We start from the raw sequence: 24,629 nt of genomic DNA, 5'->3' as shown, positions 1-24,629 counted from the left end.
TGCTTAATGTTTAAAACAAACTGACAAATCTCATTCCAAATTGCTTCTAGGATTCTGAATTCTGTTATATTTACCAATATGTATTATATTAGAAATTAAAACAGAAATCCATTAAAACATTTAGCAGAATATTCTAGTTGAGGCTGCTTTCTTTTGAAATGCAGAATATATTGTGTTTTATTTCATGCTGATTGATTCTAGTATGAATGCTGAAAGATCCCATGGCCAGAAGTGTCAAAAGCGGTTGAATCTATTATTTTGAATATGTTGAATATAGAATTGCAATCTATTCAAAATATATAAAAAAATTTCCAAGAATTGTGCAGTCATCACTTGTATTTGTGGCTATTTATTATTTGCCTATGACTTATATATTTAGCATTTGCTTAAATGTAAGTATTTTACCATAGGATCCATGCTGTTGGTTAAATGAAATGTTGAGGTTTGGCTGCCCCTTTGATAAGTCACTTAAAAGGTATAATTCAGTAGGGATTCAGTAGACCTCTTACCCACTTAATGAATTATTAAGTGCCTGTGGAATCACAAATCATAGCTTGCAGCCTACCAATTTAATTATTGACTCTTATTATTTTCTAATGCTGTGAAGCTGAATCATTGTAGACTGAGGTTCTGAATAATGTTAACTCCTCACATCTGTAACAGACATGGTCATTTCAATCTAGTTCCAACATAATCCTTTAATTGCTTCAATCAGCAGCAGACATTGTCCTGTTAGTTTTCAGTAACAAATGTTATACAGATGATCTGAATTTACTTCAATCAGCTGAAGCATCACTGTTTATTGTAAGGATCCCAGTGATCCTTTGTCTTGACTTTTCATTTCTCTTCATCCTTTTCTTTATCCAACCCCCACCATTTTAAGCTTGACTGACCAACTTCCATCACACTTTGGCCACAGTTAGCATGGCTGCTTGTGTCATCTCCAATGATTACATCAAATGAGTTCCTAAGCACCCTTTCTTAGTCTTCCATGTTTAACAAGACACAAATCTGTTGTTGCAAAAAGAGATGATTGCATTCATCCCTTCAAAGGAACTAATATTTAATTTCTACCTACCCTATTTCTTGTATCTCTGTGTGAATATATAAATAGAACAATATACTGTATAGAAATACTTGTTATGTATTCCTGAATATTATTTCTGCGCCTAAACCAACTGTAGTCTCCATTGCTTAATAATATAAAGCATTCACTTAATTTAGATAAAGCAGAAGAAAAGCAAGATACTTTCATAGAAAAGTTAATTACTCAAGTTATAAGAAACCTTCAGTTGAAAATTTCCAACATCCATATACGATATGAAGATGATGTAAGTATATGTGCATAGAATATTCAGATAAATTGTAAAAATTTGAATAATAACTTTAGATGGTTGTATAGAAGAATAATCTTTATTCTGTTCACCCATAAAGAAAGTGATTGCTGAGAAAGTTGAGACTGTGCCATCTTTATTTGCGTATCGTATCATTATAATTTGGAAGGTTTCAATGATGGTATGATTGCAAAGTTGCATATTAAATTATTTTTTTAAGTACTGGTGTAATGCTGGGGAACTTTTTGAACAAATAACATTTGAATCCACTTCCTTCTCTAGTTTTAGTGGATTGCAGAACTAATGAATATAAATATATAAATTCCTACCTTAGATTTAAAACTAAAGACAGCTTTTCTCTGACTGAGGCCCATAATGATTATACAAATTGTAGTTCAGATTTGGAAGGTACTATTTTATGCAACAGTACACTAATCTAAAATACATACACATAAAGGAGTATTTGTAGAGTAGAACGCTAAGGACACTATATTGGGAATATTAGGATGAAACATACAGCTAAGATATGAAATTTAGCTAATCTTAATCCAAAATTAATCATAGCAATTCATATCATTCTGGTTTATAAAATCAATATACATAGAGAAAAATCAAGAAATGTCTCTTTTATTTTATTATAAGGCACACATGTTGCCACAAATTTTACATCCTGCATGTTGTATACCTGTATATATTACATTGTTGCTTATTGAAAAATATTTGGTTTTTGTTTTTTTTTACAGATCACAAATAAAGATAATCCACTGTCATTTGGTATCTCGCTTGAAAATTTTAGTTTACAGGTATTATCATTGCTCAAGTTTTTAATTAAAAACTTGTTTCTGTTTTTGAGTGTCTGATATGTATATAGCCTCTTTTATTGTAATTCAGGAATAAATGACAACTTTGAAAATGGAATAAAATAACTTTAATTAAAGCACAACTGAAATTGAATAAATTTTATTTTATTTTTGAATAAATAAAATTGTTTGCATTATTTATAAAGAAAAACAGATCTGAAATTTGGGTAGTCTCTACAGAAAGATGGTTTTTATACTTGAGAACTGACTAAGATGCCTTCTGTTCAGACTTTATTTCTAAATATGGAACACTACACAAATCTACTTAGGTGTTCCTGATGACAGCTGGGGGAAATCTTTCTTAATGTTGTTCTGTCTCACAACATAAATCAGTAAAGTAATGTCAGAATAACTTCTGTTTCTATTACAGACTTCAGATCAAAATTGGAATCCATGTATGCAAGATGCAACTACTAAATTGTTCTATAAGGTAGAGTCCTATGTGGAAATCCAGTTGAGTAGAATGTGCTGTGAGACTCCTTCAGAGTTTGTGTTAATGTAAAGCACGAGGGAGGTTTCATTCTTTTGCTGTTTGTTTCACATATTAATCTCATTTTGAGCAGAGCTAAATCACAACTACACTGAATTGATACATGGCAAGTTTTTTGATGTGCATATTGTAATTTTGATAGAGCGAAGGGACTAAAAGTTTGTTGGATTTATATCCTGCTTTTATTCAGGAACTCGGGTTGGTAAAGTTGATCAATAAGTTGAAATTATTACATGGCTTAGTAAAGTGATAACCAGTTAATGATTCATAGACCATTGGTACATGGAACTATAGTGATTTCTTTACTTTACTTTAAACCTAGAAATAACAGATGAAGAATAGCAACCCCATTTTCTAACTAATCAAAGATTGTCCTTGTTTCAGCTGGTTTTGAATTCAGGAAGTAAGATCAGGGAGCCATCAGTATCTGAAAAAGTGGCTATATGGTTTTTACAATTTTTTTCAACTGCCACACAAGCAAGGACTTTCTTAGGTCTCATAAATAGGGGAGCAAAGATTAAAGAAGTGGAGGGCTATGAGAAGGCCAAGCATTTGGTGTTTTGAGAGAGACTGTTCCTTATTGTCAAAACTATCACAATGAAGAGCAGACACACAGGCCACAATTTTTCACTTTTTCAACACCCTTGCCTCCTTAGTATTTATATACTATATAATACTATATACTATAACACTATATATACTTAGTATTTATATACTATGCTTAGCTATCCCAGTCCAAAGGAATTTTGAATGACTTGTATTCTCTTCCAATAATAACATTAAAAACAACATATTGTTGACTGCTAAATACAAAGGAGAGGTATCCTTTTTTGCTCTGATGGTCATAGTCCATAATTGAGAACTAACGTGTTACATGTTTTCATGCATCCTATTTCAGTATATTAATACAAACTAAAAATGCAATACGATAAATTATTCTGAGAAAAATATCTCATATTTAATCCTTCTGTAGCAGCCTGTAGCATTCTTATCCTTTATTTCAGGGGTCTCCCAACCTCCAGGCCATGACCTATTCACAACTGGGCTGCATGAGCTGTGGGCCAGTGTGCACGTGTGTGCGCATAGCTCGACTTTTGCAAACGGTGGCCTAGTGCATGTGCACACACATGTGCAGCTCAACTTGCCCAGTTCCCCTCTCCCCCGTTGGGCCACCAAGTTGCAAAGGTTGGGAACCCCTGCTTTATTTGATTAATTTCAGTAATTCCATTTACATATATTTAAGTTTTGTCAATATTTGTAATAACTTCCATAAACATGCATACCTATAAGATATTAGATCATGATAACTTTAAATATGAGATTCAGTCATTTCTATTTAATTTTTTTGTTTCAGCTAGTTCGATTGGATAACTTCTTTGCATACTGGAATGTGAAGTCTGAAATGTTTTATCATGATGACTATAAAGAATCTTTGGTGAGTAGGCAAAGCTAATAAATCATTTCTAGCATAATTTGTCCGAAATGGATTACAGTGCATTTATATTTTTATACAATGTCTTTTTAAACTAAACAAAGATCATTAATGCTGTAGTCTTATGCTAGTTATCTTTTCAAGAAGCACTACTGATGAGAGAATCAGTTTCATATGGTGATTAAGACATTAGGATAGAAAGCAGGAAACTGTTCTAATTCTGCCTTAGGCACGAAGGAAGCTGGGTGACCTTGGGCCAGGCACACTTTCTTAACCCTAAGGAGGCAAGGACAAACCACTTGTGGAAAACCTTACCAAGAAAATTACAAGGTCTACTCAAGGCAACTGCCAGGAATCAAAAACTGACTCAAAGGCATTTAAAAAAAGATTCACTGAACTTAGAAAATCTATGTCTGTTTTTATATATATTATGTATATATCCTTGGGTCTTTGTATTTTAAGTTAAAAGTTGATCAGTTTAGTATATCGCTTGGGAAAAATACTCTCTTTGGTATATGTTGCATTTTGCATTTTGATTGTGAATAAATTTTCAATTCCATTTTTCCCCCCAAAAGAAACATTTAAAATATGGAATTGCAAGCACTAATGTGATTCCAGAAGGCTATAGTTTTGGTAAGTTTTTAATATTTCCTAACAAACTTACATCTGGAGTATAGTATGCATAGGTAGAGTTTCCTCTTGGAGCTACATTTTTATTTAGTCCAAAAACTTCATTTAACACAGGCAATTATGGTTAGATTTATAAGGAACTTAGGGGATCATATTATGTCTGCTAAAATGTTACACTGACTGCTGATTTACTTCTGGATAAAATACAAAGAGGTATTTACTACCTTGAAAATTCTCTCTATTTATAAGTCTGAAGAAACAAAAATAATAGAAACTTAGAGGTTTCTTTGTAAGATAGTGATTGGCACTAGATTACCTATCTAGGACTGAAATTAACATTTTATTGGCACAGTTTTACCTTTTTTGCGTTATCACAGTAGGATAGACTACAATAGTGATGGGGCTTGTGCTTGTGGAGATTATAGTTAAAAAAAAATTATCTTCCAGAAGATATGTGAGCAAAAATAGCATAGTCTTGTCCCTAGTTGGGCAACTGGTTATAACATTTAGCTTTCACTTTGGTGCCTAAAAGTGGATCTTATTTTCTTACCCCTCCATAAGGAGAATTCATATAATATTGAAAAAAATTAATCTGTTTGCATGACCTATCTGTTTCTTAATTAACTTTTTCAAAATTCTCCTTTTTAGTATTCCGTCCCATTTCAGCTAAAGCTAAACTCCGTATGAATCCGCGATCCGATGTTGACTTTTCTGCACCAAAACTAGATGTGGATGTAAATCTTCAGGATATAACCATTGAATTGAATAAACCACAGGTAACTATATAAATGATTTAGATTTTTATAGCAACTTTTTTTATTTTCTCAATTAAATTTTCATGGTTCTATTTGCATGTTTTTACAAGATTATAGTTTGCGATAATCCTTGAAAGAATTCCCAAATTTATATTTGAGTAGGCTTGTATATCAAGGTTATTTAAATGTCAAAAATGTGCCCCAGAAAGCAGGCAATAGCAAGCCACTTCCAAAATATTGTCAAGAAAACTATAGAGACAGCTACCAGGAGTCAATACTAACTCAAATACAATCAACTAATCAATTACAGCGCTATCTGAGGATGGGACTTTTCATTCTCCTGAATTTTTAGCCATATTGTGGGACATATACTTTAACGCCTATCTCTTTATGGAATTCAGATCATCAGTTTTGAAAATCCCTGTGGGTGCAATTAGAAAATGTATATGTGATACTTTAATAACATTTTGTTCTTGTTTTAGTCCAAACTGTATATTGGAAGTGATATTGAAATGTAAACATAAGTTTGCTTATAATAACATAGTAAACTATACATAATCCTGGTTTAAAATACATATCCTGGTTTAAAATATATACAAATCCTGGTTTAAAATATAAACGTAGAAGAACAGATAAATATTTAATCTTGTATGTCATCTTGACACACATGAAAGGTGAAGGACATGAGAACTCAGCTCTAGCAAGAAAACATTATTTCAGAGAACCTACAAAGTAATAATTCCCAAGTCTTATTTCATTCCGTGACTTTCTAGACATATGACATATGAACTAATTTTCTTGCGTTTTATATGTTCTCATTGTCAAATGATAGGAAAACAGTGAACAATCTTGAAAAGGATTTTATTTTTTTTATTCCACAGCTTCATTTTTTTAGATATTAGTGAAAGTCAACAGAAAAGTATCATAGACAAAATATTCATAATAAGCTGAGATGAAATATCTAAGAACTATACACTTAATAATTTCCATTAAAGGGAAGGGCTTTTGACTGAACATATATGCACACAATAATACTACTCAGGGGTTTTGTGGGTTTTTTTTAACAAATTTTATTAATTTTTCAAATTTTAACAACCAGGTAATTAGGAAGCAGTGTGGTGATAGGGTAATCAATAATCCAATAACAGAGTAGTACATCAATAAAGGTTCCCTCTCTGTTTCCCTTAGGTATTATATCACATTTATATTAGTACATTTCTAGCTAAAGTTCAATCAATCTATACATTTATCAATAACATTTTAGTTATATATATCCAAGTCCTGTTTTTAGGTTTTATTTAATTCCAGTTATCATATTCCAATTTAGCCTTTTATAACCACTATTTATAATTCGGATAGGTTTAGTTTCCCTCATTTCATTATAAAGTAATTCTCGTGACTAAAATACAAATATTATTCCAAAATTTAAATTATTTCTTTATTCACCAATATATTCTATTTCTCATCCTAATAACTCCTTATATACTAATAACATATCTTTCATTATCACAAATCCATTTCTCTATAACCATTAAGGCTATAATCTAACAAATTATTTTAATTTCCATTATAAATCTGAATCCTAAATATTAAATCAGTCAATATCTCTAAGATCAGTCAAAATCTCTAAAAGAAAAGCTGCTTAACCCTCAAATGCATTTTTAAACCCCATTTTTAAGTCTAACTCTGGCTTTCTTTTAATGCCAAGCAGGCTTCCATACCAACGTCCAGTGTATCTCCCTTGCTTCCCACACATATTGTTTGAATCAAGGGAGAACATCCAGTGATCAGTTTTTCAATGAAACTGGCCCCTTTGTAGTTATTAGTTTGTTGCCCTAATAGTTCAAATCTCCATATTTGGTTTAAAATGCTTGTCATCAATTCACTCTGGTCTTCCTCTTCTTTCTGAGTGAAGTAAAGAGTTATATCCGGTGTTGTAATTGTTGTTTGGTCATCCAGGTTCTCTAAGTTCTCAATATGATATGTCTGTAGATCAGTTCCTGTTGCTTTTGGAGTTACAGGTGTTTTAGTTGGCATCAGTATCTGTCTGTCAAAGTTCTCCGTAAGTTGTACATGCTGTTGAGTAGAATCCTCTTTGATGTTAAATTGTTCCTCTTCTATTATTTTTTTGCTTGTAAGTTGAACAGTTGGGGTCTGGGGTTCAATCTGTAGTTTGGTGAAAACATCTTCAGCTTTCACTCGGGATTTTATTAGCTCGGTGGCTTAAAGGATTTTTTTGAAGTATAAGTTTATAATAAGTTGTGGGTAGATTCCCTCTGTTTCCATGGAGATTAGTGATAGTCTTTTGGTGGAGGCTATGTTTAGTAAGGATTAGCCAATGTCCACCTCCACGCTTTCTAAAGCTGTTTTCACCACCCAGCTGTTTCCAAATCTTAATCTTTTTTGATAGTATGAAGGGCAAATCAAGAGAGTCAACAGGCCTCACAATTGAAAAAAAAGAGAGTGAAGAAGAAAAAAATTCAATTGCTGTGCCAGTTTTCACCACAAGATGTCCCCCTTTCGACCACAAAATCTTTTCCCAGACACCAGTTAGTCTTTTATTTGATTTTAAAAAGCCAAAAAAGAGGATATTTTCCAAAATAAATGGTTAGAGAAATAATAAGTCTCAGTAATTAGATCTTTTAAAATCCCAAAGGTATCCGAAGATCAAAAATCCAGTTTTTTAATTATTAAAATTACTTATTATTTTCTTTCCTTCAACATTTAAATTCCCAAGTATAGAAACGCTGCTGCATTGAAAGCAGGGGAGAGGTTTGAAAAGGCTTTCACAGGAAGGTAATTAGGGTAACAAATGGGAAAGGAAGGGTCTCACCCAAATCCTCCACGATGCTTCATTGTGCTTAGATGTAAATTTGGTTTTTGGCTGGTATGACTTAATGAGCGGCCATGTTAATGGACACTCTTTTCTTCTTCGGTCCTGAGGAGCTGCCTCAGATCAAACGGAGGAGCTGCTGCCCCTCCGCGATCTAGCGAGGGTCCTCCCCAACAGTGGTTGTCCCTCCAGGGCGACTTTCAACCTTTTCCAGGGTCTCCCGAAAAAGGGAAACAGGACGGCGGGGAGAGCAGTCTCTCTGCATATCCGCTGGCGCTGCAATCTGGAACCGGAAACCCCTACTCAGTTTTATATATAAGTTTACATGTTCCTGTGTGTGAGAGAAAGTGATCATATCTGATTCTTCATTTCTCAAGACCCACACTGAGCATTAGCCAACAAAGGTTAAGTATTTCTCATAGATTCTAGGAACTATTTCAGCTATCTTCCTTTCACTATATCTGCAGGTTTGCAAGAGGAAAAAGCTCACCAGAATAGCATTTATTGTTTAATCTAGGATGAAATAGAATTACCTGTTACCATGCAGTGCACCACTTTGCTATATATATTGCACCCATTTTTCTTATAGAAGCAAAAATTAGGAGGGCAGACAACAGCATGGAACAAATTCAAGATTGCCATCTACAGGAGTTCAAGAAGGGCTGATTTTGGCCCTCTTACAGTTGTGCAGTGACTCTATACTTGCCCCGCGCGTCATCCCTCCTTCCTATCAGGCTGGATACTTCCCAACATTATTCCCTTTTACAACATTCCCCACATAGCCATGGGGATTTTTAATCATGTATTCAAATCAGTATTGATTTGCAAACAACTTGAAATAAATATATCTGCCAAAGAGCAGATTTTTCGTGGAATAATTATTACTTTAACTCAAAGTTAAATACTCCATTGTCATTATAAAATGAAAGTTTTAATGTTCCAGTCTATTCAACCTTTAAATAATGTAACTTTAAGACAAATGCTGTTTACATTTTGTTGTAATTATTATACTATACTAATAGTAAATATATTTTTGCATTTTTTCTTGCAGTATTTCAGTATTATGGAACTCCTTGAATCAATTGATATGATGACCCGAAATTTACCATATAGGAAATATAGGCCAGATGTTCCTGTTCACAACAATGCCAGGAAATGGTACACATTCAATAATTTTTGGAAACTTCTACAATTCTGATGATTTTTCTGTTAGAATATTCTCATAAATTGGAATTCAAAATCCCAAAGAAACTTGATAGGAAAGAATTTCATAAGTGTACCCTTTTTAATAAAGTAATAGGCTTAATTATTGTATTTTGGGGAAGAGAGTCAAGAATTATAAACTAATTTGTGAAGATTGCTTTACTAAAATATAATTTAAGAAGAAATATTAATTTTTCATGTAATGTTATGTCCTAACATTTTTTTTCTTTTTCTATTAGGTGGCGATATGTTACCCAAGGCATTCTTGAAGTAAACGTCCAACCTAAGCTACAAATGTGGTCTTGGGAACATATTCGATACCATAGGAATCAAGTGAAAAGTTATAAAGAGCTCTATAAAATAAAAATAACTTCAAAGAAGTTTATACAAGAGAGTTTGACTATGTTGGAGGTTAGAGGTTTTAAATCACCATGTTTATCACAAACTAAAAAATAATTGTTTTCCAAAATATAATGGTAGATTGCATACTTATTTATAAACCCCCACTGGCTGACAGGAAGTTCCTCCTGACATCTTGCCTGAATCTACTTCATCGTGGTTTTCCATTGATTCTGGTCAGTCCTATCCTGTCTAGTCTACCCCTTCTTCTTTGGATAACATTTCAAATATTTGAATGCTATCCCCTTAGTTGTCTGTTCTATGGCCTAAAAGTATCCAATATACAACCATTCCTCACAAGATTTTATTTCCGGCCTCCCCTTCACCATCTTGGAAGCTGTCCTGTGAACTTGCCAGTTAGTTACCATCCCAAGTATTCCAAATGGCCCTGACCAGGAAAGGGTAGAATGGATGAATTATTTTCCATTGTCTGGAATGTATGCTACTATTAATGCAACAAAGCTATTATTAACTTCTCACTAACTCCAATTCTGTTACTATCACCAACTCAGGAAATGATGGAACTACTGTAAAATGGTAACATCTACCCCCAACTTTCAGAAGCAGTACCAAAGAACACTGGTCATTGGTACTAAGTGCACCTGAGAGGTGCAGAAAAAACAGGAGATCTCCCTTTTCCATCCTGGTTATGCTGGCAAGTGTGATTTCTGTCATATTCCCAGGCTTGAACTCTGACTCTTACAGATAATCCACGGGTAGACATTGCCCAGTTGATTGGATTGAGAGAAGACTTTTTCAGGAGGGAGTGTATCTTCTTTTCTCCAGTTCTTTTCCTCAGTTGAACAAGGGAAGGTTCCCTTTGCCAGTTGTCTGTATATTTTGAATGCCAAAACTTTAATTGTGCATGAAGGTTCCAACCATGCATGCATATCAGAGTCTTGGGTAGGGAGCAGGGACAAAAAATTGCTTTTCCCAGTTTTAATTCAGCAAGAGTTAAGATACCTCTTTTGCGCTTCAGAACAAGAAAAATCTGGCTTGGGATTTTTGACATCACACTTTACAACCGCACTACTTGGTGATGGAAACTCTGTAGAAATACATAGAAATAAGTTTGTATTGTATGTAACATTTGTACTTTTCTTTATAGGAACTAGAGAAGACGTTAGATGTATTCAGTATCACTCTAGCAAGACAACAGGCAGAATTTGAGGTAAACGTCTTCCAAACTACACTGTACAAAATGCAGTGTCTTTAGTTCAGCATTTATAATGTAAAATATAAGTATAATGTAAAACCATCGAGATTATGAAATTAGTACAGGTAGTCCTCGATTTACAACAGTTCTTTTAGTGACCATTCAAAGTTACAACGGCACTGAAAAAAAAGTGACTTATGACCTTTTTTCACACTTATGAACATGGCAGCATATCCATGGCCATCTGATCAAAATTCAGATACTTGGCAGCTGGCATGTATTTATGATGGTTGCAGTGTCCTGACAAGTAAAGTCAGTGCGGAAGCCAGATTCACTTAACAACGGTGTGACTAACTTAACTATGGTGATTCACTTGACAACTGACAAGAAAGGTCTTAAAATGGGGCAAAACTCACTTAACAATTGTCTTGCTTAGCAATAGAAATTTTGGGCTTAATTGTCGAAAGTCTAAAACTACTTCTGTTTATAATGTAAAAACAGTGTAGGTCTAAATTTGTGACTATAAAGTTGAAAGACAGAGGTTAAAACTAAGACTGCTATAAAACTAAAAATGTTAAACATGATAACATTAATTAAACTGATGAATATGCTGCTAAAAGAATAATCTGCATCAGCAAAAGCTGTAATTGTATAATTGGAGATTAGAAACAACAATATAATAATAAGTCATGGGCTGTGTCCAGCTTGATCAACTCTAGCTCACATTTGACTCCTGCAAATTTTGCCATGTAGTCCACAGAAGCTGGTATTGAATGTTATGAATGATTTGGAGTCAGAGTGTAGTGGGCAGATGTAGAATTGGTCTGAATAACCTGATAGGTAGTAGGAGAATGAGCATAGATGTCTCTGTAAAATAAGAAAAGGAGGATGTGCTCAGTGGTTTCAACTTACCCGTCATTTCAAGTGTAGAGGTATTCCAGGAAAGAAATCCTGTCTATTACTTCTAACATAGCCAAAGGTTGTCGAATGAGCCTGACTGAAGGTCCTTCTGTAAGATGTGCAGTCAGTGTTGTTGTGTACATTAAGTTGTTAAAGATGGAGAGGTTTGGAGCCTTTACTAACTCTGTTTTGTGCTATACATCCATTGCCCAGGAGTCACTGAATTGCTTCCTTAGCTCAGGAAGAGTTTGGAGGGAAAAGGAACAAGTTATAACCATTCGGCCAGCAAGGTTTATGTCCTGGTTGACTCCTACCCATTCTTCAGTGGCAAGGGTACTACATCATTTTAGAATGAAGATGTTCTTAGGGAAAATTTAAGTGTAGACAACCATTCTTTGGCTTCCACTTTTACCAGATCTTATTCCAGTCACAGACTGTCATTAATCACTCAGAGGAGTACTTCAAATACTCTTTAAGAATGAGAAATGGACAAGCTCTAAAGAGGCAGAAATGCCCAACTGAGCTCTGTAAAATTTTTGTTTTTAGTAATTTAATGACTATAAGTATGTAGAAACCTTTTTTAAAATCAGAATAACTTTAGAATGGAAAAAGTATTTATCTGCATTGGGGAAAATATAGCTGCCAGAGCCCTCCCTAAAATCTGGAACCTGGAAAATCACTACCTGGTATTTAAGCATAGAATCTCCCCCCCCCCCGCCCCCCAAATATCAGGGAGAATCAAGTCAGAGTAATCTTGAATTTTCTTTTCACTCTCTTTCTTAGGGCTGAGCTGGTGTTTACTATTAATTTTCTTGCATTCCTTCTGCAAAGTCATATCTGTACTCCTCTATAGTTACCCAAAATATGAGCACATTTTCCTTTGCAGCTGCTATTGGAGGTCTAAAGCAGGAAGGTGGGATGAGTAAAGAAGAGGAAAATATTTTTCATCTATGAATGGGTAGACAGAAATTGGATCGAGTCTGGATCCATAGCTCTAAGGTGATAGTTTAAAAATATACTCAGACAGTTTTATATTGTCTTGTGATATGTTTTGAGAGGTTTGAAATTCATGAGATGAAGGGGCTGTTTATGGCAGCCCTGCATGTATTTTGTGTGAAATATTGGCAGTGATCCCATCAGTTGACGAAGCAAATTCCTGGCCATTGTCAGGAGCCGTTTAATGAAGTTTACTTGAACTTTTCTCCATTTAACTATTGTGCATTATAAAAACCTCCTGAGAGTTTTATCTTTGCTGATAAGGTAGTTAAGAACTGCAGAACTTGGATGACAATATTTGCAGCTGGGGGGGGTACATGTTTTCTGAAAGAGATTAATGGTGATGGCAAGGGATCCAGTTGGCTCTATTAGATTTCCTATTTCTCTGCTCCAGGAAGTTAAGGGGGGGGGGAGCATGATTTTTTAAAGGATGTAATCTTGAAGGGTGAGAAAGGATTCCTGATTCCCAGGGTTATTAATCTGTTGAGTATGCTGAGGCTGGACCTAGAAAGTCATCTGTCTATTGTGGATATTTTGATTCTGGCAGTGTGATGGTAACTTAAAAGGATTGCCTAAATTCTTCATCAACTACAGGATAATACTGTTCAAAGATGAAGCTCCAAAAAGAGAGTTAATTAATTTTATGCACAGAGTTAAAATAGCAATTGCTACTTTTTAGTATTATGAATTTATGTTATGAAAACAGTATACCTGCTTCAGATTTACCCATTTCAAAGACATGCTCAGATTTGGTTGCATTTCCCCAGGCACCTTGCTAGGTTTTCTTTATAACTGATACAATAAATAAATTATTTGATGTTATACAGTTAGTAATGTTAATTTGTGTTTTGTTTTGCATAATAGGCTATTAAAGCTGGATTAAAGATTTTCAAACCAGGTGCTAAACAAGATGATGAAGACTCTGGTGGCTGGTTTAGTTGGATATGGGGTTGGTCTGGAGGAAAAAGCTGTGAAACAAAACAAGAGCCAAAAGGTATAAAGATGGCAGGTTTTATCCAATAATTTCTGTAATGCTGGAGTGAGCTTTTCACTATGATTAAATACCAAACTATTTTATCATAATATCTTTAGCTATTAGAAAAGGTAAAGTTGGTTCAACTAATGAAGTAGATTTAAGCATTCGACAAAGCTATAATTGTCAAAAAAAAAAAATTGAAACCCTTATGTTGTGTATTTGTTATAGAATGCTACCATATGAAAATGCACTTGTTTTTGTTGAATGTAGTAAAAATTTGATATTGCAGGTATTGAACAGTTTATGACTCCACAAGAAAAAGATAAGCTCTATGCAGCAATTGGATACAGTGAAACTCCTGTCGATCCAACATTGCCAAAAACGGTGGGTGTGATTTGGGTCAGCAAACATTGGACTTTAAAAAGCAATCATGTATTATAATGAACAATGGTATCTAGAGTACAAATAATACATAGACCTAAGCATTAAGTAACTTGTTTGTTTGTCTGCTTGCTTACATATTGAAAGATAAATAAACCAAACTTTTGTATTGGGATAGGACGCATGAGAACTGTAAGCTATGGGCCTGTAGGGCTTTGTCCTAAATCCATTTTCTAGACATAAGGTTTAACGGAGCTTTATTGCCATTAGAGTAATGGAGAATCTTCTTTGAGGAAGGGAGGAATTATTTGTGGTGTCCCTCATGATACACCATTTAGAATTTACTGAGTGAGCTTTTAATTATTTAAAATTAAATTATTAGAATTATTATTTTTAAAAATTATTTTGAATATTTAAGTTAGAAAAGACATTCCATTAGGAGACATTTTTCTTATATTTGGTATTGTGTGTTCAGTCCACTTCACCTACTTTGAATTTCATACATAATGATTTAATATTTTGAATTTCAGATATAATCATTATAAAATGTTCTTCTGATCATGATATTTTTTTGTTAATTTGCATAGTATGAAGCTGTGAAGCTTTATGTAAAATTAATAAGCATGTCAGTGCTAATCAGGGAAAACAAGGAGAAGCCTGAGCTGATAAAGCTTGCATTAATTGATCTGCGTACGACAGTAACACAACGCCCTGGTGCTGAAGCAATAAGGTAGGCATTTATTTAAAATAGGTAAATAGAAATATAATTTAAAATGTTGGAGCCTTTCTCTGGGTGAGTGTTAATGTGTGAGTGTTTTCTTTCTGTATCGGCTTTGTTTCATTTTGGTTTTGTGCTCCTTGATAGATTTTTTCCAAGTTTGTTTTTCCTCTTCATATGAAGAACCTTGAAATTTGTTTTATGGAAGATAAGATTTTTAGGACATTACAAAAAATTTAAGAAGAAGCAAAAAAAAAATTGAAAGTATGTTTCGTTCTTGTTATTTAACATTTGATCTTTGTCTAAAGAAACTATCCGAGAGTTAGTATGGCATAGTAGTTCTAGTGTTGGATTTTGATCAGGGAATTAGGTAGTGGACTAGTTGTTGTTTTGATGAAAAATATTTAGAGGAGGGACCATTGTGTATTCAGCCTTGATCTCCTAGAAGAAAATCAAGGTATAAATGCAGCAAATAAGCAAAGACTTCTTATTGTGTAAATCCAACTTTTCTAGTAACTTTAGAGTCAACCAGAAAAGTTGACATTTTGTTGAGATTTTGAATGCAATTTGACATTGGAAAAAATAGAAGAAATGATAGGGATCCAATAATAGGCTTATATTCTCTGGCAATAACAACAACAAAAGCCTATGCATACAGGTGGTCCTCAATTTACAATCATACATTTAGCAACCATTCAAAATTATAATGGCACTGAAAAAAAGTGTTACAACTAATCTTCACACTTATAATTTTTGTAGAATCCCCAAGATCAAGTGATCAAAATTTGAGCACTTGGCAACAGGCATGTATTTAAAACAGTTACAACATCCTGGGATCATCTGATCGCCCTTTGCAACCCTTTGTCAGTTTCTGGCAAGCAAAGTCAGTGGGAGAAGCCGGATTTGCTTAATAACTGAGTGATTCACTTAACAACCATGGCAAAATTGGTCATAAAATCAGGTGTGGCTCACTTAACAACAACCTTGCTTAGCAATGAAAATTGTGGTCACAATTGTGATTATAAGTCAAGGACAACCTATATAAGTATTAAAAAAATCTATGCTTTAGATCAATAACTTTTTCCAGCTTCTCTGTCATGAAATCTCAAGGGAATGGTCTAACTATGAATAATTACTATGCATAATATTCTATCTTAGATGTTCTCTTCTAAGGATATTTTATCTTGCTTTTGAACTCTTATCAGGAATCAAAGCACTAGCTTTTGCTGCATAAATATACCTTAGTTTTTTATATTATAGTTTATGTTTATAAAATAATCATATATAAATAATTTGTCAGCCACATTTAGATGTACTAGCCAAGGACTAACATATAAATAGAGCTTTTTGTACATTGATTTGTATAATTTACTATAAAAATTGCCTAGGAATTCTTTGGAATTCTTACTGACATGCAGGAATTTTTTAGCTTGGTCTACTTTGCTAAATTAGAAGGCAAATAAATAAGGCAGACTTACATACAGGTCATATATCTGTAAGAGATCCAGTTTGCGGTGGCCTAGAAACCAGCAACTGAGTCCTATGCCTCTCTTTGGCATGACATCTCTCTGGGTGACAATCACTCTCTGGGTGACAATCACTCTCTGTCAGCCCAGCCCACCTCACAGGTTATTGTGGTGGGGAAATCTAAGAGGCAGGAATATTAGATATGTTTGCCACTTCCAGTTTTATGTATATAAAAAGGTGGGATGATGATAGTGATGATGATGATGATGATGATGATATCTAAAATAAGATATGCATCGGCTTTTTGTTGTTATTAGAAAATATAAGTCTATTATTGGATCCTATAATTTCCTGTTTTTTTCCAATATCAAATTGCATTCAAAATCTCAATTGTTCCTTTTCGGTTGCCTCTAAAGTTACTAGAAAAGTTGGGTTTATACAATAAGAGATGTTCACTTATTTGCTGCATTTATATCTTGGTCTGACTTAGCATAGCTTTCACAATCCCTTTAGAAATAATTCACATGGGGGTGAAATGCATTATATATGCATGAGTTCTTTCTCTCCTTTCCCAAATAACTTTGAAAAACTTCTGCATATAAACTTAATGCATATTATATGAATGTATGTAATATGAATTTTAAATAATTTAGTTATTTTTTTGAATAACAAACATTTTTGTAACTTGCCTTTTATTTAAGCATAGTGAATTGCATTAGAGATAATTGAAATCATTTCTAGGCCATGATCGTTCATTATAAATATGCCCATGCAAACTTTTTTCTCTTTGATCCTGTACAATGATGTGAGAAAAATGTAATTGGCAAAAAAGTCAAAATCTTTCATACTTTCCATTGCAATTTTCTGATTATTACATTATGAGAGCATAGAACAAAAACTTTGTAGTAACTTCTTTTGATTAGTAGAATATTTTGTTCATTCATCTGTATATAGTGTGTATATTATATGTGTTTGTGTATTTGCGCCTTTCTGTATATATATCCTTTGTATTCTATTTTTCAGATTTGAATCAAGTGTAAGTGCATTTGAAGTTCAGGGCATGGCTCAGAAAAAAACAGTACCCTGTCTGCTGTCCTCTCACACAGTCCATTCACTGCACAATGCATCACTTTTCACGATAATGTTTGAAACCAATCCCTTAGATGAGAATTGCAATCAGAGACTAATAATAGAGTCACAGCCTTTGGAAATAATATATGATGCCGTAAGTAGAAAATGCTTATTCTACAAACTAAGTTTCAAAAAGACCTAAATTCTATATTAAGAATATCCATCATTGTTCTTTTCTATGCTTCTCAGATAACTCTGAATAGTTTAGCTGATTTCTTCCGACCTCCAAGTGATGTTCATTTAGAGCAAATAACTTCAGCAACCTTAACAAAATTGGAAGAATTTCGTGATAGAACAGCTACAGGTAAACTACATTTTTATACATACGCATACACATTGAATTCACACTGTAACAGCTATCATAATGTGAGAAGCAGAATCTAGCCCAAGAAACTGTTATTAATGCATTTTTTTTTAACTTTTTTCTCTAGGATTAGTGTATGTTATAGAAACGCAGAAGGTCTTAGATTTAAAAATAAATCTTATGTCTTCCTATGTCATTGTTCCACAAAATGGATTTTATGAAGCTACATCAAATAAGCTACTTTTGGATCTAGGTCATTTAAAGGTAACCCCTTCAAATTCCCCCCAAAATGCTTATATTTTATGTTTATATTATTTATTTTATAACCACTGACTGACCTTATCTGAGCTCAACAGAGTTTATTTCAGGCCCATGTTTAACCTGGGATACTACCTGGTTGGGAGATTTGGAAATATGGCTATAAATTAGATGTGGGGACAGAGGGCAAACTAAATGACAAACCATTTCCATACAGTTGTCATGAATCTGTCTTGAATTAACCAGCGGTCTGGGCTGATGCCGTGCAGCCCGCCATCCTCTCCACCAGCCCGGCTGCTCCCCCCAGGCACCCCTCGTCCTCCCGGCGCCCGCCCGAGCCGCCTTGGGGGCAGCAGGAGGAAGGAGAGGAGAAGGGTGAGAAAACCGGTGCTGCCATCCCAGCTGGGACTCTGTGCTGCCTGGCCTCACGCTCCGCCCATCCGATGGAGCCGCAGTGGTGGCTGGTGCTGCGCAGCCCGCCAGCCCAGCTGCTCCCCCCCAGACACCCCTCTTACCCTGGCGCCTGCCCGAGCCACCTGGGGGGCAGCAGGAGGAAGGAGAGGAGAAGGGTGAGAAAACCGCTGCTGCCGTCCCAGCGGGGACTCTGCACTGGCCGGCCTCGCCCTCTACCTATCCAATGGAGCCGCGATGGGGGCTGGTGCCACGTGGCCCCTGCCAGCCTCTCTGCCAGCCCAGATACTCCCCCCGGCAACCTGGACGCTCCCCCCAGGCACCTGGGCCACCTTGGGGGCAGTAGGAGGAAGGAGAGGAGGAAGAGGATGGCAAGGAAACCGCCGACAGCGCTGGGCCCCAGGAGGCGGCTCTCCTCTCCTATCTTTGCTGAATCTCCTTCCTTCCCGGCAGCCTGGACTCCGGCATGCCTTCCTGGCCAGCAGCTCCAATGGTCGGGCTGGCTGGGGATCGCAGGGGCTGGTCTCCCTTGGGCCGCGGCTTGCGGGAGGGCTGGCCCGCTCAGCGGAGCTTCCAGCGGGCTGCTCCCAGCAGGGATCCTGGGGCTTCCCCGGGCGGCTCCAAGGCCACGAGGCCCTGGCCGCGCTTTTCCCAGGGGGTGGGGCACCCGGACACAGGGCCAATCAGGAGCCTGCAGGAGGTAAGTCCACCTGAGAGAGAGAGAGAGAGAGAGAAGAGAAGCGAAAGTGCCTCTCTGTCTCTGCAAATGGCCGTGCGGAGACAGATGCGGAGCAGTGTCTCAGTTCCTAAGACCATCGGAAATATGTGTTTTCCGATGGTCTTAGGCGATCCCTGTGAAAGGGTCATTCGACCCCCAAAAGGGTCGCAAACCATAGGTTGAGAACCGCTGGGCTAGGGCAAAGGCTAGACATTAATAAAATAAGAAATGCTCAAGAAGACAAGAAGTGCAAGATGAGATGGAGAGGGTAACATTCATGATTTTGCTGTATGTAGAGAACAATGTTCCATGCAAGGTAGTTCTTGGAGTGTTCCCTGATTGATTTGTACAGAGCCCTTTGCTTTATTTGTAATCTATTCTTGGAGTATGTATTGACTATTTCTATTTTTTTTTTAAGATGAGTAGTAAAAGTCGGTCTGCCTTGTCAGATATCAAAGTTGGCGAAAGTGCTCTTGAAGATATTATGTCAAGAGCATATGATAAGTTTGACATTCAACTCAGCAGCATACAGCTACTTTATAGCAGACATTGTAAGTATTAAATTTTGTTGATTTTTTTAAGGAATAATATGGAATATCCTTCTTTAACATACTGTGTGAATTTTCCCTTCCCTATGGTTTCTGTTCATTTGAGCAAGTTACCACTTTTAAGGAGATTCATCTGTGTTAGTTCATAATATTAGGGCATTGATTGTGTCAATAATGTTAAGATTGTAGACACGTGCTTAGAAATATGGGAATCCCAGAACATCTCATTATCTCCATAGTCCAAACAGTACACAGAAAAACAGACTGGCAAAGAGTGAGAGAAGATGGTATACTCTTCCATTATTTAACCTCAATCCTGAATAAGTATTGAGGAAAACTGAATTGGAAGAAGACGAGTATGGTTTTAGAATTGGAAGAACTAGCATCAATAATCTGCTTCAGAGAAACATGACAGAAGAGGGAGAAGCCATCTGTCCAGCTCTGTCTGCCAAACTGCTCTGTAATAAGAGTATGTTATGTAGTTGGGCATAATGATTCAGTGACTACTGTACCGATTCCAACAGTGATTGTTCTTTTATAGCAATAGCTATAAAAGAATAGCAACCCAAAAAATACCTTTTCCTATTTTTCAAGACATTAAGGTTTAGTGAATTCATAGCCAGTAACACAAGTGGCATAGGAACAAATGTGACTCTGCTAACCAGCAGTTCATTTGATAGAAGCAAATTGCAATTTATTTATTGCGATTTATTTTGCAAATTGCAAAATACCTCTTGGTAGCAAAGAATCAGAATCCCTACATCAAGTGGAATCAAAATATGGCATCCTCCAAGGCCTGGAGCATAGAAGAAGAGGCAAGCAGCAGTATTGACATTGAAACCAGCAGCAAGACCACTACTAGATTATACTCATAACGGGGCCCCTCTGAAATCCAGGATCCTCATAGGAGCCAAGAAAGTGGAGAAGCACTTAATACTTTTAGAATACAGCAGGCATCTCAGCTGAATCTCTTCCATTATTAGAATACTAATTGGAGAAACAGGAACCATCGGGTAATATATCAAGAAGCTAGGCTGTGAGGTCTGGTAAGACAACGACAAAGAAAAGCAAATAGGCTTACCAAGGCTTACCCAGGCAATTTAGGATACTAAGGAGGGACAGAGTCTTTCTGGGCATGGTTTACCTACAGAGTATAAGAGTTGCAGCAAAGACACTCTACCCAAGTTAGTTCATATGAAACACAGGACCATTTCAGAGCAAAGGAACTAGTCACCTTGACTTTTGAACGCTCAAACAAACTATCGGTCCTTTGCTTCTATCTATTGGGTTGACCACAATAAAGATGCCACTAAAACTAATATAAAGTTGCTCTTTGTAGCTTTAAATTAGCATCAGTATTGATGTAGCCAAGTTTTTTAAAACTGATGAAAAATACTTGGAAAGCATCTGCTGCATTGTAATATAATTGTTTTTCAAAGTTTCTTACAAGAGATATTTTCATTTCTAGATGAAAACTGGGAGGAGGCTCGTAGGTTACAATCCTCGTCTCAACATATCCTGCAACCTCTAGATGTGAAAATGGAACTAAACAGAGCAATGGTTGTAACAGATGCAAGAATGCCTAAGTATGACTGCAACAATTATAATTATTTTTATTATTACTATTACTACTGTTACTATAGGTATTGTTCATTTGATGGAGACTGTGATCACATACTTCTTCTGTATCTGTTGACCTTCTACCAGTCAATCCAATAGACATACTTGTAAATCAACCACTTGGTACAAAAAAAATAGAATATTGAACCCAGTAATCAAATCGAGAAATTAGACCTGTATCCTAGATTAGATTTTTTAGTTTACCAGGGATAGATGTTTCATAGTAACATCATATTATTGCCAGATAAATCATCTCAGGTAGTCCTCAATTTATGACCACAACTGAGCCCAAAATTTCTGTTGCTAAATGAGACAGTTGTTAAGTGAATTTTGCCCCATTTTACGACCTTTCTTGTCACATTTGTTAAGTGAGTCATGGTAGTTGTTAAAAATATGTTTGTTATGTGAATTTGGCTTCCCCATTAACGTTGCTTGTCAAGGTCACAAAAGGGGATCACATGACCCTGGGACTCTGCAACCGTCGTAAATATGAATCAGTTGCCAAGCAACTGAATTTTTTCATGTGACCATGGGGATGCTGCAGTGGTCTTAAGTGTGAAAAATGGTCCTAAGTCACTTTTTTTAGTGCCATTGTAACTTTGAATAGTCATGAAACTGTTGTAAGTCAAGGACTACTTGTATTGAGATAAAAGTCTGGTCGTGTAAAGCTGTGGCTATGGCTTATTTAGTGCTCAGTTTTCGTGGCTGTCAGAAATGACCTTCAGATTTATTTCTTGCTTTGGGATGTATGTTCAAGCTGATAATTCGGAGTTTTAGAGAAAGTGCTGCATTAATTTAATGTATTTAGTATTGCTCCTGTTGTTGATTTTCCTTTCAAAGTTTTTTTCATTTCTCTCCTGCTCTCCATTTAATAAGTAATTAAACTTTGTATATAAAGCTACCCATTGTATTTTCTTCCTCCCCACATTTGTATATGACATGGATTATCTAAATTTATCTCATGCCTGGATATTGGATTGTTCCTATGGTTACCTTGGTAAATGATTTGTACTACCTAGAGAAGGATTCAATCATTCCTTAATTCACCCCTCAATTCAGTGGATTCTGGGTGTACAAAACAATAAAAAAGTTAAAAAGTTTAAATTAGATAGACAACCCAGATTAAATAATCTCATAAACAACAAAATCAAATTAAAATAAGAATCTTAAATAATAAGCATAACAATAACACCATCAAAGAACAACATCTGCCTTTCTGAAGTCCTTGGAAAAAATTTGATAGGTGGACTAAAATGCCAAATCCAGTCCAAACATCTTGCTAACTGTGTGACCAATAATAAAAAAACCAAAGCCAGGTTTTCAAAGCTTTCTGTAAACTTAAGAGAGAGGCCAGTTTTTTTTACAGTAGCAGACCTGTAATATAGCATTTTAGTTTATATTTAGGGCCAGTGAATCATGGCAATAAGCATGAGTGTTGGATAATCCAAAAATTGCATGTACAGTTTTTTGAGTTGAGAAAGAAATATACTTAATTTGTTTCTTTCATAATAGAGATGATTAGAAAATGACTACCTAGTATTTAAAATCTTTAGTTTGTAGTATATCTATTCCATTCAATATCCTGCTGTGTTATTAGTTTATAGAGATGTAGGCATATATAATGCATTTTCTATTTTTACACAACTTGGGGATATCTGAAGTTTTTCTTTTTATTAACTTAGTATCAACCACTGAATTCAGTTTCTCATACTCATGATTACAGGTAGTCCTCAACTTACAACCACAAGTGAGCCCAAAATTTATGTTGTTAAGTGAAATATTTGTTAAGTGAGTTTTGCCCCATTTTACAACCATTTTTCCACAGTTTTTAAGTAAATCATTGCAGTTGTTAAGTTAGTAACACGCTTGTTAAGTGAATCTGGCATGCCCATTGACTTTTCTTGTCAGAAGGTCACAAAAGCGGATCACATGACCCTAGGACACTACAACAGTCATAAATGTGAGTCAGTTGCCAAACATCTGAATTTTGTTCACGTGACCATGGGGATGCTGCAACAGTCGTAAGTGTGAAAAACATTTCAATGCCATTGTAACTGAACGATCACTAAATGAACTGTTGTAAGTTGAGGACTGTCTGTATTTGCAAATGTGAAATAATCTCAGTATAGATGTTGATGGAATCCTCTTGTACATTGTGAAAAGAAGCCATTTATTTTGTTTCTAATTCCAGGAAGCCAGTTGCCTATCTGGAATATATCTTTTATATCCTAAAACTGGATAACACCCTGAAGACATAGTTTTGCCAGTGGGCCTAGGGACAGGCAAATGTGGCAGAGTTGGTGCAGTGGCTATACTAATTGTTTTGATAAAGGGGTTTATGGGCTGTGAGTTGTATGTATTTTATAATGTTTTTATATGATTTTATTTTTATTGTTTTTAAAATGATACATTTTGTTATTATTTTTATTTATTTTGATTGTAAGCTGCACAAATCCTGGCTGGATTTAATTTTTCTAATGGTTATTCCTTTTTAAGGTACAAAATATATGGTGAGCTGCCATTACTTTCTTTCAATATCTCAGATGAGAAATTGAAATCTATTCTGGAACTTATTGATAGCATTCCAAAACCAAAAAATTCTTCTGATTCCACAGCTGTTCTACAACCTTCCAAGGCAAGTTTAAATGTTCATTTATAACATAAAATATTCTTGGGCAATCTAATCACAATGAAATATATGATCAATGTGATATTTCCTTGTTTTGCACAAAGAAAATAATTATCAGAAATCATAAAAGCAAATATTTAGTTAATGCCTTTATTTTCTTTTTTTCCCTCTGATAATTTGTTAGCATAGAAAAATGGGCCACAGGCCAAAAGTTCTGTGAGGGAATAGCAATTAGGAAAAATTATAAGTTTTTAGAAGTTGTTTCAACTTCTCATTGTCTTGCTGCTATGGTGTATTTGTCATAATAGTGATCTTCTTACTAACTGTCCATTGCATTAAGGTACATTTCTTGTAGTTTCAGGAACTCAGCATAGAAGCACTAAAATTAGGTGCATGACATGAGAAAGAACCTTGAGGGAACATAGTTTATTCTTATTCTGATAATTCGTACTATCATGTGGACTATTGACGGGATGAGAA

The 24,629-nt window shown here is 35.3% G+C and overlaps 1 protein-coding gene across 2 annotated transcripts in view; it reads left to right on the top strand.

Moving 5' to 3' along the window:
- Window positions 1-24,629, top strand: part of VPS13A (vacuolar protein sorting 13 homolog A) — a 107,734-nt gene that overhangs the window by 13,127 nt on the left and 69,978 nt on the right. The window contains exons 6-23 of one of the 2 annotated variants that reach the window (XM_039361219.1): window positions 1,225-1,331; window positions 2,078-2,137; window positions 2,565-2,624; window positions 4,039-4,119; window positions 4,692-4,749; window positions 5,395-5,522; window positions 9,386-9,492; window positions 9,777-9,948; window positions 11,045-11,107; window positions 13,853-13,982; window positions 14,254-14,348; window positions 14,933-15,075; window positions 17,554-17,755; window positions 17,851-17,965; window positions 18,093-18,229; window positions 19,771-19,903; window positions 21,369-21,486; window positions 24,017-24,155. In XM_039361219.1, coding sequence (XP_039217153.1) covers window positions 1,225-1,331; window positions 2,078-2,137; window positions 2,565-2,624; window positions 4,039-4,119; window positions 4,692-4,749; window positions 5,395-5,522; window positions 9,386-9,492; window positions 9,777-9,948; window positions 11,045-11,107; window positions 13,853-13,982; window positions 14,254-14,348; window positions 14,933-15,075; window positions 17,554-17,755; window positions 17,851-17,965; window positions 18,093-18,229; window positions 19,771-19,903; window positions 21,369-21,486; window positions 24,017-24,155 — 2,048 coding nt within the window. Of the gene's footprint in view, window positions 1-1,224; window positions 1,332-2,077; window positions 2,138-2,564; window positions 2,625-4,038; window positions 4,120-4,691; window positions 4,750-5,394; window positions 5,523-9,385; window positions 9,493-9,776; window positions 9,949-11,044; window positions 11,108-12,899; window positions 12,992-13,852; window positions 13,983-14,253; window positions 14,349-14,932; window positions 15,076-17,553; window positions 17,756-17,850; window positions 17,966-18,092; window positions 18,230-19,770; window positions 19,904-21,368; window positions 21,487-24,016; window positions 24,156-24,629 lie in introns of those variants that run through there. The other variant, XM_039361227.1, reaches the window with a different exon arrangement.

The sequence above is a fragment of the Crotalus tigris genome, unplaced genomic scaffold (assembly GCF_016545835.1).
Source record: "Crotalus tigris isolate CLP2741 ecotype Arizona unplaced genomic scaffold, ASM1654583v1 scf7180000017585.4430047, whole genome shotgun sequence".
NCBI classification, from domain to species: domain Eukaryota; kingdom Metazoa; phylum Chordata; class Lepidosauria; order Squamata; family Viperidae; genus Crotalus; species Crotalus tigris.
The sequence above is the reverse complement of the archived record's forward strand: the minus strand, read 5'-3'. Positions and strand labels throughout refer to the sequence as shown.